Source organism: Pongo abelii, chromosome 5 (genome assembly GCF_028885655.2).
Source record: "Pongo abelii isolate AG06213 chromosome 5, NHGRI_mPonAbe1-v2.0_pri, whole genome shotgun sequence".
Classification (NCBI taxonomy): domain Eukaryota; kingdom Metazoa; phylum Chordata; class Mammalia; order Primates; family Hominidae; genus Pongo; species Pongo abelii.
In genome coordinates this window covers 171,583,468-171,601,633 of record NC_071990.2, presented here as the reverse complement: position 1 = coordinate 171,601,633, position 18,166 = coordinate 171,583,468, and the positions used below count along the sequence as shown (strand labels likewise).

At 37.3% G+C, this 18,166-nt stretch overlaps 1 protein-coding gene across 36 annotated transcripts in view; it reads left to right on the top strand.

The window, feature by feature from the left end:
* Nucleotides 1–18,166, top strand: part of WDR27 (WD repeat domain 27) — a 250,253-nt gene that overhangs the window by 98,786 nt on the left and 133,301 nt on the right. For all 36 annotated transcript variants that reach the window (XR_008526607.2, XR_008526609.2, XM_054558503.2 and 33 more), the window contains one exon: nucleotides 3,047–3,149. Coding sequence is in view for 34 of the 36 variants with exons in the window: in XM_054558503.2 (XP_054414478.1) it covers nucleotides 3,047–3,149 (103 nt within the window). In the remaining 2 variants the exon portion in view is untranslated. The remainder of the gene's footprint in view (nucleotides 1–3,046; nucleotides 3,150–18,166) is intronic.

Genomic DNA, 18,166 nt, shown 5'->3' with positions numbered 1-18,166 from the left:
ATTTTAAAATTTCTCCTGAACCCAGTCCAATTACACTTCTGGAGCACTTATTAATGTGCCACGTGCTGTAAGAAGAAATTTCTTTATGAACTCATTTAAGCCCATTTCATGAATGGGGAAAATGCAGCACAGAGGTGAGTAACTCACCAAAGTTGCTCATTTGGTGAGAAGGGGCTTAGCTGGGGTCAGGGTTGAGCCTGGCCCTGGGTCATCTGCCTTTGGCCACTGCTCTCTATGGCCTCTTCGCTGAGCTCATTAGACAAGAAACACATGATCGTGAGGGAAATGTTCCTGGTGTATTCTGGGGTAGACATAGCAGGATATAAAGCTGCGTAGATGCATCTCTGCTTTGTTAAAGGAAAACCAAGCCCTCTGCGTGTGCAGAGAAAATGTGCAGTGCATGCGCCACGGCACTTTCTGGAGCTGTCATTGAATGGAAGGATTATGAGGACTTTGACGATTTTTCTCTTTGTGCTTCTTTTTTTTTAATAGTAAAAGAAGAATGTGAAAATTAAAAAAATTAATGTAAAAGAAAAAAGGAATTAAATGTATGACAAATATTGTGACAAATGTTTATGACATTTTTATAAAGATTTAATCTTTTCTCAGTAGTACAATACAGTTCAGGTTATTTTCTACAGCCTATATTACCATCTACAGAATTTTTCTAGACAGAATTATCTTGGCCATTGTGACAATGCACTCCAGCCTGGGTGACAGAGTGAGACTCTGTCTCAAAAAAAAAAAAAAGAATTATCTTGGCTAGGTGCAGTGGCTCAAACCTGTAATCCCAGCACTTTGGGAGGCCAAGGCAGGTGGATTACTTGAGGTCAGGAGTTCGAGACCAGCTTGGCCAACATGGTGAAACCACGTCTCTACTAAAAATACAAAAATTAGCCAGGTGTGGTGGTTAATGCCTGTAATCCCAGCTACTTGGGAGGCTGAGGCCGGAGAATTGCTTGAACCCGGGAGGCAGAGGTTGCAGTGAGCCTAGATCATGCCACTGCACTCCAGCCTGGGTGACAAAGTGAGACTCAATCTCAAAAAAAAAAAAAAAAAAAAAGAATTATCTTTGTAGAGTTTATACTACATAGGACATGATGGGTAGTCAATAAATAAAATACTGAACTTGACACACAAAATGAACAAATTAGGATATTACATAGTCAGACATGGCATTTTTATCACAATTGTGTACAACATTTCATGCTTAAATAGCTTTGTTCTTCAGGCGAGTGTTTTAAGGCAGTAGCTGCATCCAGCATGATTCTAGATATTAGATGTGCCTGGGGGGATTTGTTTTCAGCCGAACTGCTGCCCACGGTGGAGCCACATTAGCCCAGAGACGGCTCTGTGGTTGTGCAGCTCCATTGCTGTGTCTTACAATGAAGCGGACACTGCTTTACTGCACAGGGCTTCTTTTCATTGAAATTTGGATAATTAATATTTAAATATTTATATTTGTAATCATCAGAGAATTTGGACAGAAGCCTTTTAAGATCCAGGAAACTTAGGGTAAGCCTCTACTGTGACGTATAGAACTACAGACATTGTATGGAAAACAAGTTAATAAAAAATATTTAGCTAAGCTATCTTAATTTATTTTCCAAAGATTGTTTTGAAAATATAAATCATTCCTGTAAATATAAAGTGTTCAATAAGTGTATTCCTTGTAGGTGGTCAACAGAAATTACTTTTTTAAGGGAATAAAAAGGTATATATTTATTTTAAAAAGTGAAATTGTTATGAAATTTCTTACATAGAGCTAATTGATTACTATTTCTGCTAGTCTTATTCTATTTTACAGCGAATTTTATATCAGTAAAAGCCATAACTAGATATGTAAAGGTTGCATATCTTTATGTGAACAGGCTTCCAGTATTCCAAAGCGAGATAATTTAGGCAGTTACATTGTTATTTACATATTGTTTGTCACATATGTTCTGTTAATTTTATATATTTATATGAAATGTAAATTATTTTACATACCAATAAAATCCTGTTTAAGCAAAAAAGTATATATTTCCTGATAATTATGATCACTGCATATATAATGTAAATAACAATATAACAAGCTGATACAGATTTTTATGTGTATGTGCATGCACTTACACCTGTTCACAAGGATACAATTAGCAGAGTGTCTTTGCTCTGTTCTTTCATCACTTTAATCACTAGAACAAATACAAAAGCACATCTTTTGTATTTGTATTTTGTGTTTGTATTTTGTATTTGTATTTTATATTTGCATTTGTATTGTATTTGTATTTTGTTAGTACTGTACTGTATTTGTATTGTATTGTATTGTATTTGTATTTTGTATTTGTATTGTATTTGTATTTGCATTTGTATTGTATTTGTATTATATTGTATTGTATTGTATTGTATTGTATTGTATCGTATTTGTATTTTGTATTGGTATTGTTACCTGTGTGCTGTGTGACTTTGCCACCACTCAGGGCACCTTGAGCAGGGACCCTGTCGGGCATCTTTGTGGTCCCCAGCCCAGTGCTGCTCAATGCTTGTGGAGGCTTCTTAGGAAGGCGCTGTTAATCTCCAAAAGGTGTTGTAGATTCTCTCCATAAAATTAACAAGAATTCCTTGGCATTTTTTACAATAAACAAATTTTATATGGCACTTTTTAAATAGTTGCGAAACTTAACCACCTGGATAGAATGTTTTGCTTCCAAAAAGTCTCTGAATACTTTAACTAAATAATTTATTATTTTAGAAGATTTGTTAGGTTTGTTTTGATATTTTAAAAACTTCCAGAATATGTTTACATTTAATATTTATCATATATAAAAGCTTATTTACTATTAGTTTTGTCATCTTTGGGAATTTAAGATTTTGAATAGTGTTTGAATTATTTTTAAATATCTCTAGAGAGACCCAGTAACCATTTAATAATTCTCACATATAAAATATTCTTTCATTATTTGTTGGTTCCTTTTCGTGAAGAAAAGCAACAAGTTGTTTTCTTTCCTCTAATTTGCATTCAGGTTTTAAAATGATTTTTCTCCTGGTGTTTCTTTCCTCCCTGTAGGTGTGAGCGCCACTTTGAAGGGCATCCAACCCGTGGCTATCCATGTGGAATCGCTTTCAGTCCTTGTGGACGATTCGCGGCTTGTGGGGCTGAGGACAGACACGTATGTACTATTTGACAGTCTATAAATGTAGAGAGTCTAGACTTTGGTAATGTGTAGACTGTTTAATATTGTTGCATATTAGGATAGAAACCTATTTTCAGCTTGACTGTTGGTCATTATTTTAAGACTCTTACACAGTAATAGCATTTTAATAATGTGTGAGGTATGAAACATGTTTTTACTGAAGCACGATAAACAGTAATCACTCATGAATTAATTATTAATCATTTCACAGATACTTGTTGAGTGCCTACTATTTGAAAGACACTGTGCTACACGTTGTATTTTCTTTTTTATTACAAGATGATAATATTAATTAGTGAAACACCAGATCCTGTGTATTTAGTGTATTTAATGGTGTGATCCTTTCCTAAGTTAGATCCTTAGGAAACGATGTGCTTATATTAATGGAATTGCCCCCTCCACATTACACATTATGTGCATGCGCCTCATGGTGGATTTGGGGCAGGTACTAATACACATCCACTTGTCCATAATCTATTTTAAAAGGCCTGTATTAATTTCCTAGGGATGCCAAAAACTACCACAAACTTGGAGGCTTAACCCTTTTCCCATTCATCCCAAGAATACTCACGGGCAGCCTTGCAGCTGCAGCATTCACCTCACGATCATGTTGCCTCAAAAGATCCTGCTTTTATTATTATTTTCTCATCGCTCTAGTATCTTGACTTTGGAAACAAAAATCATCATTCTATCTGTAGCATTCTGTTTTTAGTAGTGGTATTTTCATTTACAAAATGTAGTAATTCTTGATTGCTGAAAATGCCAAGTTCTAGAAAATGTTGCATTTCTAGTCATGATGATAATATCGTTCCTGAGTAGTTATTGGCTGAAGATTCATTTGATGAATCTTATTTTTCTGAAATAAATGATTCTGCTGATTCAGATGATTCTGATGTTAGTTCTCTTTAGAAATAACTTCAAGACCTGGTGGTGACAAAATCTCTCAGCATTTGCTTGTCTGTAAAGTATTTTATTTCTCCTTCACTTATGAAGCTTAGTTTGGCTGGATATGAAATTCTGGGTTGAAAATTCTTTTCTTAAGAATGTTGAATATTGGCCCCCACTCTCTTCTGGCTTGTAGAGTTTCTGCCAAGAGATCCGCTGTTAGTGTGATGTGCTTCCCTTTGTGGGTAACCCGACCTTTCTCTCTGGCTGACCTTAACATTTTTTCCTTCATTTCAACTTTGGTGAATCTGACAATTATGTGTCTTGGAGTTGCTCTTCTCGAGGAGTATCTTTGTGGTGGTCTCTGTATTTCCTGAATTTGAATGTTGGCCTGCCTTGCTAGATGGGGGAAGTTCTCCTGGATAATATCCTGCAGAGTGTTTTCCAACTTGTTTCCATTCTCCCTGTCACTTTCAGGTATACCAATCAGACGTAGAATTGTTCTTTTCACATAGTCCCATATTTCTTGGAGGCTTTGTTTGTTTCTTTTTATTCTTTTTTCTCTAAACTTCTCTTCTCGCTTCATTTCATTCATTTGATCTTCCATCACTGATACCCTTTCTTCCAGTTGATCGAATTGGCTACTGAGGCTTGTGCATTCATCACGTAGTTCTCGTGCCGTGGTTTTCAGCTCCATCAGGTCCTTTAAGGACTTCTCTGCATTGGTTATTCTAGTTAGCCATTCGTCTAATTTTTTTTCAAGGTTTTTAACTTCTTTGCCATGGGTTCGAACTTCCTCCTTTAGCTCAGAGTAGTTTGATCGTCTGAAGCCTTCTTCTCTTAACTCGTCAAAGTCATTCTCCGTCCAGCTTTGTTCCGTTGCTGGTGAGGAGCTGCGTTCCTTTGGAGGAGGAGAGGCTCTCTGATTTTTAGAGTTTCCAGTTTTTCTGCTCTGTTTTTTCCCCATCTTTATGGTTTTATCTACCTTTGGTCTTTGATGATGGTGATGTACAGATGGGGTTTTTGTGTGGATGTCCTATCTGTTTGTTAGTTTTCCTTCTAACAGTCAGGACCCTCAGCTGCAGGTGAGATTGCTGCCTGATCGTTCCTCTGGAAGTTTTGTCTCAGAGGAGTACCCGGCCGTGTGAGGTGTCAGTCTGCCCCTACTGGGGGGTGCCAGGCCTGCCCTAAAAGAGCTCCTGAAGGAAGCACTAAACATGGAAAGGAATAACCGGTACCCGCCACGGCAAAAACATGACAAATTGTAAAGACCATCGAGGCTAGGAAGAAACTGCATCAACTAATGAGCAAAATAGCCAGCTAACATCATAATGACAGGATCAAATTCACACATAACAATATTAACCTTAAATGTAAATGGGCTAAATGCTCCAATTAAAAGACACTGACTGGCAAATTGGATAAAGAGTCAAGACCCATCAGTGTGCTGTGTTCAGGAAACCCATCTCACGTGCAGAGACACACATAGACTCAAAATAAAGGGATGGAGGAAGATCTATCAAGCAAATGGAAAACAAAAAGAGGCAGGGGTTGCAATCCTAGTCTCTGATAAAACAGACTTTAAACCAACAAAGATCAAAAGAGACAAAGAAGGCCATTACATAATGGTAAAGGGATCAATTCAACAAGAAGAGCTAACTATCTTAAATATATATGCACGCAATACAGGAGCACCCAGATTCATAAAGCAAGTCCTGAGTGACCTACAAAGAGACTTAGACTCCCACAAAATAATAATGGGAGAATTTAACATCCCACTGTCAACATTAGACAAATCAACGAGACAAAGTTAACAAGGATATCCAGGAATTGAACTCAGCTCTGCACCAAGCAGACCTAATAGACATCTACAGAACTCTCCACCCCGAATCAACAGAATATACATTCTTTTCAGCACCGCACCACACCTATTCCAAAATTGACCACATAGTTGGAAGTAAAGCACTCCTCAGCAAATGTAAAAGAACGGAAATTATAACAAACTGTCTCTCAGACCACAGTGCAAACAAGCTAGAACTCAGGATTAAGAAACTCACTCAAAACCACTCAACTACATGGAAACTGAACAACCTGCTCCTGAATGACTACTGGGTACATAACGAAATGAGGGCAGAAATAAAGATGTTCTTTGAAACCAATGAGAACAAAGACACAACATACCAGAATCTCTGGGACACATTCAAAGCAGTGTGTAGAGGGAAATTTATAGCACTAAATGCCCACAAGAGAAAGCAGGAAAGATCTAAAACTGACACCCTAACATCACAATTAAAAGAACTAGAGAAGCAAGAGAAAGCACATTCAAACGCTAGCAGAAGGCAAGAAATAACTAAGATCAGAGCAGAACTGAAGGAAATAGAGACACAAAAAACCCTTCAAAAAATCAATGAATCCAGGAGCTGGTTTTTTGAAAAGATTAACAAAATTGATAGACCGCTAGCAGGACTAATAAAGAAGAAAAGAGAGAAGAATCAAATAGATGCAATAAAAAATGATAAAGGGGATATCACCACCGATCCCACGGAAATACAAACTACCATCAGAGAATACTATAAACACCTCTACACAAATAAACTAGAAAATCTAGAAGAAATAGATAAATTCCTAGACACATACACCCTCCCAAGACTAAACTAGGAAGAAGTTGAATCTCTGAATAGACCAATAACAGGCTCTGAAATTGAGGCAATAATTAATAGCTTACCAACCAAAAAAAGTCCATAAATAAATAAACCATAACTAATGTGAACAATTCAGCTAAATTATAGATGTTATTGAATAGCTCTATGTCAAATACCAATCTCTTCTTTTTGGCTAGTGCTTCTCCTGTCCTGTTTAAATAATCTTTGTTCACTTCCAAATCATGATGGTATTCTCCTCTGTGCTCTTTTAAAAAGCTTTATTGTTTTTGAGAACACATGGACACAGGAAGGGGAATATCACACACTGGGGCCTGTTGTGGGGTGGGGGGAGGGGAGAGGGATAGCATTAGGAGATATACCTAATGTTAAATGACGAGTTAATGGGTGCAGCACACCAACATGGCACATGTATACATATGTAACAAACCTGCACGTTGTGCACATGTACCCTAAAACTTAAAGTATAATAAAAAAAAAATAACTTCAAGAACAGTTTTTATATTTTATTTTCACGTTGAAAATCATTCAAATTTGCTTCAGCCTCAAATAGCATGTTTATGTAAAGTTAAATGAGCACTGGCAGTAACCTGAATTTTTAAATTCTAAACAGGAAAAGGGTTAAAAAAATAGACACTTACTTTCTGTTGGCTCTGGAGGCCAGAAGTCTGAGATGAAAGCATCAGCAGGGCCGGCCCCTTCTGCAGGGTCCGTGGGAGGAACCTTCAGGCTTCCCTAGCCTCTGTGGCTGCTACAGTCCCTGGGGTTCCTTGGTGTGTGGCTGCGTCATGCTGGCCTCTGCCTCCATCTCCAAGTGGCCTTTCCTCCTCTGCACATCTCTCGTTTCCCTGTTCTTTCTCCTGGGGACACTAGCTAGGTTTGAATGTCTCCTCCAGAACTCATGTTGAAATTTACTTGCTATTCTAGCAGTATTCAGAGGTGGGAACTTTAAGAGGTGGATTAGGCCATGAGAGCTGGCCCTCCTGCAAGGATTAATGCCATTACCGTGAGAGTGGGGTCCTTACAAAGGGTGAGTTTGTCCCTCTCTTGCCTCTAGGCCCTTTCACCTTGTGCTGTGTGATTATGCAGAAGGGAGGCGTTGCCAGATTCTGGCTCTTTGACCTTGGGCTTTCCAGCCTCCAGGACTGTAAGAACATACATTTCCATTCTTTGTATATTACCCAGTTTCAGGTATTGTGTTATAGCATCACAAAACAGACTAAGACAACACTGATAATGGATTTACAGCCCACCCTAAATCCAAGCTGATCTCAATACCCTTCAGTTAATTTCATCTGCAAAAAATCCTATTTCCAAATAAGATCACATTCTTCATATTCAGGCTCAGCACTGGCTATGATGGAATAGCGTGAAACTGACTAGGGTGCCTATCAGAACTACTACACAAAACCTGGTTTAACTAGGTTGTGAGATGCAAAGGGGCAGCTCACATTCTGTAGCTTTTTCTCTGAAGGAGTTTGCCATTTCTAAACAAAAAAAAGAGACCTATGTTTCAGGCAAAGGCCATACAGAGGGATGCAGCTCTGTGTGTGTGTGTGTGTGTGTGTGTGTGTGTGAATGTGTGTATGAATGGTAAGAGGTGAAGTTGTGCATAAAACTTGGCAGAACTTTTTTTTGATATTGCAGGGATGTAGAGATAAAAATTTGAAAACTTTAGGGCCATGGAGGGTCAAGTGCCATGCCTGACACTACCAGTATTCCTGTTAACATATTTTATTCAATTCTGGAGCTAAGGAGGGCAAGAAACAGATAGACTCAGCAGAAAACCTTTAGAAGCAGAGTGGGGTTTTTAACAATATTTCAGAGCTGAGGATATGAATATTAGAGGTCAGTATGTGCTAGTGGGGTGGGAATTCCCAATGGACACCTTAGCTTACCCCGGATAAACCAGGAGTTGATGGAATCTCACCCAAGCTGCAATCCAGGCTTGAGTGTACTCAACTCTGTTTATAGTAAGGAAGTCTTCTCTTGCTCCATCTGCCCACCTTTCTGGAGTACAATAATATAATTTTGAGCCTTGGGAGGTTTTTTTGTAATATACATAGCATTCAGCTTTCAGTCAAAAATTACAAGTATGTCAAGAGAGCAAAAAATCAAGAAAAAAAAAACATAATAGAAACAATACTATGGGTGACCCAGGTATTGGACTTAGCAGACAAGGTTTTAAAAATAACCATGATTAATATATTCAGGGAAATAGAGTACAAGTCAGAGACCACAGATATAAGGATGGAGAATTTTACCACATTGTTGGAATTTCCTACAACTGAAAGATATATCATTTGAAATTAAGAGTGTAGAGACAGAAATGTTGAAAGTAGCAGGATGGGAAATGAAGCTGATATAATAATACTTTAGTGTAAAGTAGACTTTGGGTCTTAATGCATTACTGAAAATAATGAATGACATTTAATATGACAAAGATGCCAATCTATGTAGAAAATGTCATAAACCTGTATGCACCCAATAACATAGTTTCAAAATATATAAATCAAAAGTGATATAACTCTAAGAAGAAAAAGAAGTATCTTCAATCATAATGGAAGACTTTAAAACAAACTTCTCTTAATGACTAGAAATGACTAGAAAACAAACAGATTATTGATGATCATGACACTTTTTAATGTAAATATGATTACACTTTTCTTTGTAAATACTATGTGTTTAAAATATTCTGCCGTATCTCTATGTAGAACCAAGATCTTATGTGTGGCTTAAAAGGACTTTCACAACATGCCTCCAAATTACCTATCTTCTCTCTCTATTTTTTTCTATATATCCTGCTTTCTGCGTCATACAACTTCTGGATATCACAGTTTTTTTTTAATAATACAAAAAAAAAGGATGAACCAAAAAATATTCTCACAGACAACAAGAGTACACCATAAAAATGTGTCTGGTAAACAGGTGAAAACTAATGATATATTTGCAAATTAGCTTAAGAAAGTTAAGAAAACACGTAAAACATCAGAAATTGCTAGACAACAGGAATCTATGAAATGAGAACTGATGAAAGTTAGGAAAGCATTAGAAAAAAAATTCAGAAATAAAGACCAAATGCAAAGGAATATAATAGAAAGCAAAAACAGAGAGCACAGTAGGGAAAAAGGATACAAATGAGAGAAGTAAATAAAGAAAATGATAAAAGACATTCAAGATGAAAGGTTAATATAGAAGTTTGGTAGAAGAGATTCAACCTACATGTAAAAGGAGTCCCTGGACATTTTTTTAAAAAGTCAATTAAACAAGAACAAATAATATTATAATTCAAAAATATATTTTCTTAAAATTAAAAAAATTTAGTTAAATCTAGATATTGAAAGAATACCTGGGAAAACTGACTCAGACTAGTTCGCACAAAAATATAGCTTAATAAATCTATTTGACTATAAACATTAACAAAAAAACACCTTTGTGGATCCATGTAAAATGTTCAAATGCTTATAAGGGATAGAGTATCAGCTTGGATTGGATTTTTGTAAATCATATTTTTTTGTTAAAAAACATTGGGAAGAATGTATTTTACTTACTGAAAAAGAGAATCTGAGTCAAGAATTTTAATATCCAGCTAAATTATTTTTTTGAGTATAAAACCAGACACACAGTTATGAATATGCCAGAACTGAATGGTGTTCCCTTGAGTTATATTGAAAAAAAAAAAAGCTTTGTAAAACCGAGGTAAGATTGAAGAAGTTTCAGCAAAAGCCTCAAGGTGAGCACTGAATATGTTTAACTATATAAGATCAAAAGATGGGAATGAAGGTACCAGAATACTTTGTAAATGTTCTATCTGTTATAGTTTAATAGTACAAAACTGGGAGATGTGAGAATATAAGTAGAAAGTGGAATACCTCTCTTGATTCTCCTTGTAGATGTTAATTGAATAAGAAGAGATCAGTTGAAGCTGACAATAGAATTGTAAACTCTTAAATGTAATTAAGAGTATAAATATTAAGATAATTATGATTAAAATTGGATGTAGAGGAAGAGAGATGGAAAAATGGTTGCTAGACAACCTCACTATTGGGCATAGTAGGGAACTCACATGCATTGTCTTAGAGAGGAGTGGACCAAGAGTTTTGCATAAAGCTTTTAATAAAAGGCATCTGCGGGAAGAAGAATTCTACCGTTTTTAAGTACCCGAAGAACTATCTAGATAGGACAAATAAAATAAACCTTAAAGTGCCATACACTAAATAGAATTAAAGATAAAATACTGTGATGAAACTGAGATGAAAATGTCAGTCACACTGATGTCTTTGTTGTTGTTTTTGTTTATTTTTGAGTCTTGCTCTGTTAGCCCAGGCTGAAGTGCAGTGGCATGATCATGGCTCACTATGAGCTTGAACTTCTGGGCTCAATGCATCCTCTTGCCCCAGCCTTCCACATAGCTGGAACTACAGGCCCATGCCACCCGGCCTGGCTCATTAGTTTTTTAGAGATGAGGTTTCACTATATGGTCCAGGCTGCTCTCAAACAATTGGCTTCAGGCCTCCAGCCTCAGCCTCCCAAAGTGCTGGGAGTATAGGCCTGAGCCACCATGCCTGACTCATATCAATATTTAAGGAAAAAAAGAAAAAACTTTCAGATTGGATTTTACAGATGAGAAAAAAAATCTGAGTCCATGCTGAATATAGGAGATGCCTTAAGCCAAAGTGATCCAGAAAGGATAAAGAGAAGAGATGTGAAATGTATACCAGGCAAATGAAAATAAAAATAAAGCAGATTATATGATTTTAGTATCGCACAAAACACAATTCAACCAAAAAATTATGAGGCAAAGATACTTATAATGCCAAAGACTAAAATTCACAATGAAAATACAATATATGTTAGTATCTGATTTTGAAGAAAATAAACAAATTTCACAAGGTGGAAACAATAAGAACCAAATAATAAGTAGCCACACATTAATAATGGAGACTAACCTATCTGTCTCAGTCCTTGGCAGGTCAAGTGCACAGAAATTATAAGGTTATAGGAAACCTCTATATCATAATTGATAATGCATTTTCTTGTAGATATTCATAGTAATGTTTGTCTGCCAACAAGGAAGGTGTCTTATTTTCAAGTGCACATCAAACATCTATAAACAATGACCATAAATGAATCCAGAGAAAAGTTCAATAAATTAAAATAAGAACAAAAAATCAACATTTTCTCGCTATAATGCAATCAAAGTACAAATTTAAAAACCAAAAAGTTTCTTGCTTCTAAATATTACAATTCCATCTGTTAAGCAACTCTTGGTTTAAAGGTGTAAAACAAAATATGAAATTGTAGAATTTCTTGAAAATAATGTTGTTGCTAACATGATATATCAGTGTCTCTGGAATACTCATAAACCAGTTTTTGAAGGGAAATTTATAGCACCAAATACCTATATCATACACATTTTTAAAAGGAAAAAAAATGAATGTCTAACTAAAAAGCCAGACAAGGAACAACAAAGTAAATTAGAAGAAATAAATTGATAGAGATAAAAGCAGGTGATAAGTTAGAAAACAGAAAATCAGTAGAACTAATAAAACACTAGTTGTGTTTTGTGTTTTTTGTTTTTGTTTTTGTTTTGAGACAGAGTCTCGCTCTGTTGCCCAGGTTGGAGTTTAGTGCCGCAATCTCAGCTCACTGTAACCTCTGCCTCCTGGGTTCGAGATTCTCCTGCCTCAGCCTCCTGAGTAGCTGGGATTACAGGCGCCTGCCACCAAGCCCAGCTAAGTTTTTGTATTTTTAGTAGAGATGGGGTTTCACTATGTTGGCCAGGCTGGTCTCAAACTCCTGACCTCAAGTGATCCACCTGCCTCAGCCTCCGAAAATGCAGGGATTACAGGCATGAGCCACCATACCTGGCCAAAACACTAGCTTTTTAAAAACACAAGAAGCAACAAAATAAACTTAATAGTGCAATTTTTTTTTATAAAGAGAGAAAGGTTAATCTATAATAAGAAATAAGGAGGAGGCAGAAGCATGCAGCAGAAGGATTTTGAAAATCATGAGACTGCTTCTCATAATTTGTGCAAATTAATATGAAAGCCTCTATACAAATGGTTGAGTCACAGAAATTTAGTTTATCAAACTGGCCCCCAAAGTAGAAACAAATTTAACAGGCCACTTTTCATAGAAGAAATAGAGAACCTTTCCTAAGAACTCCTTGTGAAATAGTACCAGGCCCATGTGCTTTCTCAGGGGATTTTACCAACCTCTTAAACATCAAATAGTCCCAAAGATACTTAACTGTTTTAAAGCATAGAGAAATAAGGAAGACATCAGACTGCTTTTTGAAGTAACCATAACTGATAGAAAACTTGATGAAATTTCAGAAAGGAGTTATATTTCATTTATGAATATCAATTGAAAAGCTTAAATAGGAACATAGAATTAGTGCATTAACAATAATTTATCACTTCCAAGTGGGGTTTATGCGTGGAATGCAAGGATGATTCACTATCAATAAATCCACTAATAATTCCCTCATAATATTAACTGATATAAAAAGAGGACTCTTATAACCATGTTCCTGGATGCTTCAATAAAATTCTGGATTCATTTCTGCTAAAACATCCGGTAAAAGAGGAATCCATGAATGCCTCTTTCAAATGATAAAATGCTTATCTCAGCCCAAAAGCTGACATCTTACTGAGAAAACTTTAGAGGTATTCTATGGTTGGGAACAGAGCCAGAATGTTCATTAGTTCCATGACTATTTTACAGGGTATTGGAGGTATTTCTCTATGAAATTAGACAAGACAACAGATATTACCATTGAAAAGAACAGCTAAAATTATTCATAGGTGACAAGATTGCATATCTGGAAAATCCAAGATAATTAGTAGCCAATATGAACAATAAAATAATTAAGTGAAAGATTAGTAGTAGTAGTTAAACTAATATATGGAATTCAATGGTCTTTATAGATATAAAAAATAACCTCTGAAAAGTTACAGTGGAAGAGGAGAACTCACTGAGAATAGCCTCAAAAAGGATAACCATTCCGGTATTAACAAGATTTCTGCATTAACAAGATTTCTGCATTAAGAACATTTTTTTTCCCCAGAAGTGTAGACTTGGACAAACGCAAAATCGTAATTTGTTCTTGGATAGGAAGATTTAGTTTCCTAAAGAAGGCAGTTCTCTGTAGGTAATTTGTAAATTTAACACTGCCCCAACAACAACAACAACAAAATGCCAGTAGGTTTTTCTGTAGCTGTACTGTTTGACTGAAAGTTACTTGGGAGAATAAAGAAGTAACAATGGTCAAAATATCCCCGGAAAAAAGAACATGATGATGAGGAGAACTTGCCCTGTCAGCCATTAACCTATGTTGGAAAGCCCTTCGAATTAAAACCGTGTGCAACTGGTGCACGAATACCAGTATTTCTTAGCTCCCGCCACGGAAGGTGCTTGGAAGCAGTGACGTTCCAGCCATCACCCTTAGTACCCTCTTTGCAACCTCTAAATGTCGTTCCCCACTAATAGAAGCCAGAACTCCCTGGGTGGAGAGCTGGTTCCAGGTCTGTGGCAGAAGACTTACAAGATGAGCCAGGGACATCTTGTGCCAAAGAGAAAAGAAATCAAAGGGTAATGGAGTCATATAACAAGGCCACAGGCAACAGCCAATTCCCAAGGCCTTAAAGCTACTGCTGCCTTAGGCATGCACTACTGTCTGCTGGTTAGACCAGCGGGCAGCACCACACCTGTGCCGTATTCTGTTGGCCAGCAGAGGGCTAGCTGAGCATCCAAAGAGTAATGACTGTGATTGACTTCAACATTGTATATCTAAACCCTCATCATTTTTGATAATGCTCCCCCCAAAAAGCTATAGCTGAAAACAAAAACATAAAACAAAATGTCATTGGTCCCCTTTGGAGGTAACTAGGGCACCTGTCCCTTACTCAGAAGTGTGCCTTATAAAGGAAAATAACTAAACATTTGTCTGCCTTTCCTGTTCGCACTATATTTTAAGTAAACCAAATACGCTACTTGGTAAGGGAAAGTTATTTCTTAGAGAATTGCAGACAAGTGGAATGGATGAATGGCAGAATTAGAAAATCACCCTCTTCAATCTTAGATGCAGTAATTGACTTAGGCAAATGTCATCAGTAGATGAAATTATCAGATGAAGATCATGGCCCAAAGGAAGCTTGAATAATAGACATTTCGCTTAAGAACACATACAAATGGCCAATGGGTACAGGAAAAAAGGGCTCACATCACCAATCATCAGGGAAATGCAAGTCAAAACCATAATGAGACACCACCTCACACCTGTTAGAATATCAGAAAGACAAGTGATGATGAGGATGTGGAGAAAGGGGAGCTCCCGCACGGTCGGTGGGAATGCAAAATGAGGCAGCCACTGGGGAAAATGTGTGTTGTTTCCTCAAAAAGCAAAAAGTAGAATCCACATGATCCAGCAATCTAACTCCTGGGTATTTGTCCAAAAGAATTGAAATCAGTATATGGAAGAGATCCCCGCGCTTACATGGCCACTGCAGCACTCTTCACAATATCCACAGTGTGGAAGCACCGTAAGTGTCCGTCACAGAGGAATGAATAAGGAAAATGCAGCGTAGACGTGGAATGACATATTATCCCAAGGCCTTAAAAAGTTACTGCTGCCTTAGGTATTTACCACTGTCCACTGGTTAGACCAGTGGGTGGTACCACACCAGTGCCCAGTTCTGCTATGTCTTTGCAAGAGGCAGTGTCAGAGAAAAGGGTGGGGTTTATTACTGTGTGTGCCATATTTATTTTGCCAGACCTTGATGGAGGTTGACAAGAGTTGGAGATTGTGCGTCAGCCTTGCAGCCTGATGAGATGGTGCCATTCGCCTCCAGTGGCTTGTGTGGCGGGCGGCCAGGTGGCCCTGGGTGACACCATCAGGAATTCTCTAACAGAGTCTCTGCCTCTTGCTGTAAGGAGGCAAGGCTTCTGTCTTAGTGTGACTTTGTTTTAAATCTTGAACGTTTTGGTCTTCTGAGAATAGTTTACTTTTTTGTAAACTAAAAATTCAGTATCTGAAGAAATGTGCAGAATACTCAGAAAATGTCATTTCTGGAATTATTTTCAAAAGCAAAATAAGTGAGCATAATATGATAGTTGATTCCCCTGTGGAAAATATCACTACCATTGTCAAGTTTCAGGAGTGCAACACTCACTTCTGTTTGCAATTCTTTGTCCCCTTTCTTCTGTGGGGTTAATTTGGGTAAAGGGAAATGAAGGTCACATGTTAGGAACTCTGTGAAAGGAAAAATGAAAGAAACTTCATCCTCTCAGACGTGGCTCAACAGAATTACAAAATAGTTGTAATGAATCGGTGTAGTCCTGTTTCCAAAACACTTCTCTTCTTCAGTAGTACATTCAGCCCCTTACAATTTTTGTAAAAACATTTTTGAGCAGTCAAGCGTTATTCCAGCACCCACAGATTTATGCCACATCCTCATCTTTTGCCTGAAAAATATTGCTTCCCTTTTTCTTGCTTCTTCTCTCAGGACTTCTTGATGTGGTTCTGGCATAAGATCTACCTGCATAGGTTTTATTTCCAACTCTGTTTATTTTCTGAGTATGTCTTAGCCACAGCTCGTTTCTCTGTGGTGGGTGAAGTGCTTCATGACTCTAGTGAGTACCTCTAATTAAAATGTTTCTTTCACACATGGATTGTGGTTACATTGAATCATTTGCAGAGCTGTTCATTACCATCGCTCTGTGTCATACAAGAGGCTTATTGTCCTTCTGTATTTATTGACACTGTGTAGGATCACAGCATAAGAAACCTGTGTATCTACTAAAATATTGGTATTTGGGCTTCCAATTGCTGTGTCACATATAAAGTTGTCATGATCAGAAAATTCATGTACCCCAGGAATCCCCTGGACCAAAAGATGTTTCATTTAATTCCATTCTCACTGAGGAAACAAAAGACCTTTCCTGGATACGTTTTACCTCGCCTCCTGCCACTATATTATGTCATTCTATGTGTGTTTTGAGGTTTCATGCAAATGGGAGCCAGCTGATCTCAGGAAGCGCTTTTCAAGAGGTGAGTGGCCTTGGAAGGCTGCCTGCCCTCAGCCTGGCTTCCTTGTCTATAGAATTGGGACAATAAGAGTGTTTTCTTCATAGTGCTGTCGAGAGGGTTACACGAGAAAATTTATGTAAAATTCTTATCAGTGCCTGGCAAAAGTCAGTGTCCAGAAAGTACTTGCTGCTGTTAACCTCTGTATTTTATCATTGGAAATAATGGATGGAAAAGAGATTCAGTCATTATAATTTCCCTTATCCATTTAATCTAAACAGCAGGCAGACAGGAGTTCTGAAGAGTGGATCCTCAGAAACTGTTTGATATTAAATCAGTCCTAAATTAAAAATAGCAAAATAAGCAAAGATGGTTTTGGAAACACCTGTGAGATTAGAGGGAATTTGAGGATGCCCTGAACCCTGTGTGAATGGGAGCTGTCTTTGGCAGCCTGGTGAAATAAACAGGAAAACCTTAGTCAGAAAAATCAGTTTGGAATCTCAGCACTGAGGCTCCGTGGCTGTCCTGGTAAAGTGCTCTCTACCTGTCATGGTTTCCTCAATAAAAAATGGAGATTTCAATAAAATATGGATGTACCTTGGTCCATTATTGTAAATGGTTTATGTAACAGTTGTGTTTTGTAAATAGTGACACACTGTGTAAATGTTAGGGTTACTCTCACCCAGTGGGTCCCAAAGTGGGGTGCCCTGGACCGGCAGCATCAGCCTGACCTGGGAACCTGTTAGGAGTGCACATTCCCAGGCCCCACGCCACCCCTTACGGCAGCAACTGCACAGGAATACTTTTCAAATAAAGATGTGCTTGTGGCAGAAGAAAATAAAATGTAGACATTTTATTTCTCCATTTTCCTTCAAAATTCAGCTGACCCTTGAACAACATGGGTTTGAAATGCATGGGTCCACTTATACATGATTTTTTTTCAACAAATATATTAACATTTTTGGAGATTTTCAGCAACTTGAAAAAACTCACAGATGAACCACATAGCCCTATAAGTATAAGAAAATTAAAAACATATGTCATGAATGCATAAAATATATGTAGATACTAGTCTATTTTATCCTTGACTGTCATAAAATATACACACATCTTTTTAACAAGTTAAAATTTATTAGAATGTATGCACATTCTCAGTCAAGAGAAATATAAACAAATGCAGAAATGCTGTATGAAATCACTTCGTAAACTCGACTGTAGTCCATCCAGCACTACTGTCCTCATTTAATCACCCCTGCTGTTGCTGTTGTGGTGAGCTCAGGAGTTACAAGTATCCCTTAAAATGCTGTGTGATGCTCATCACCTCTGTGTGAGCTGTTTGTCTCTCCAGTAAATTGTGTGTTGCAGTAAAAGATGGTCTCTTATAGCTCTCATGTATTTTTCATTGTGTTTAATGC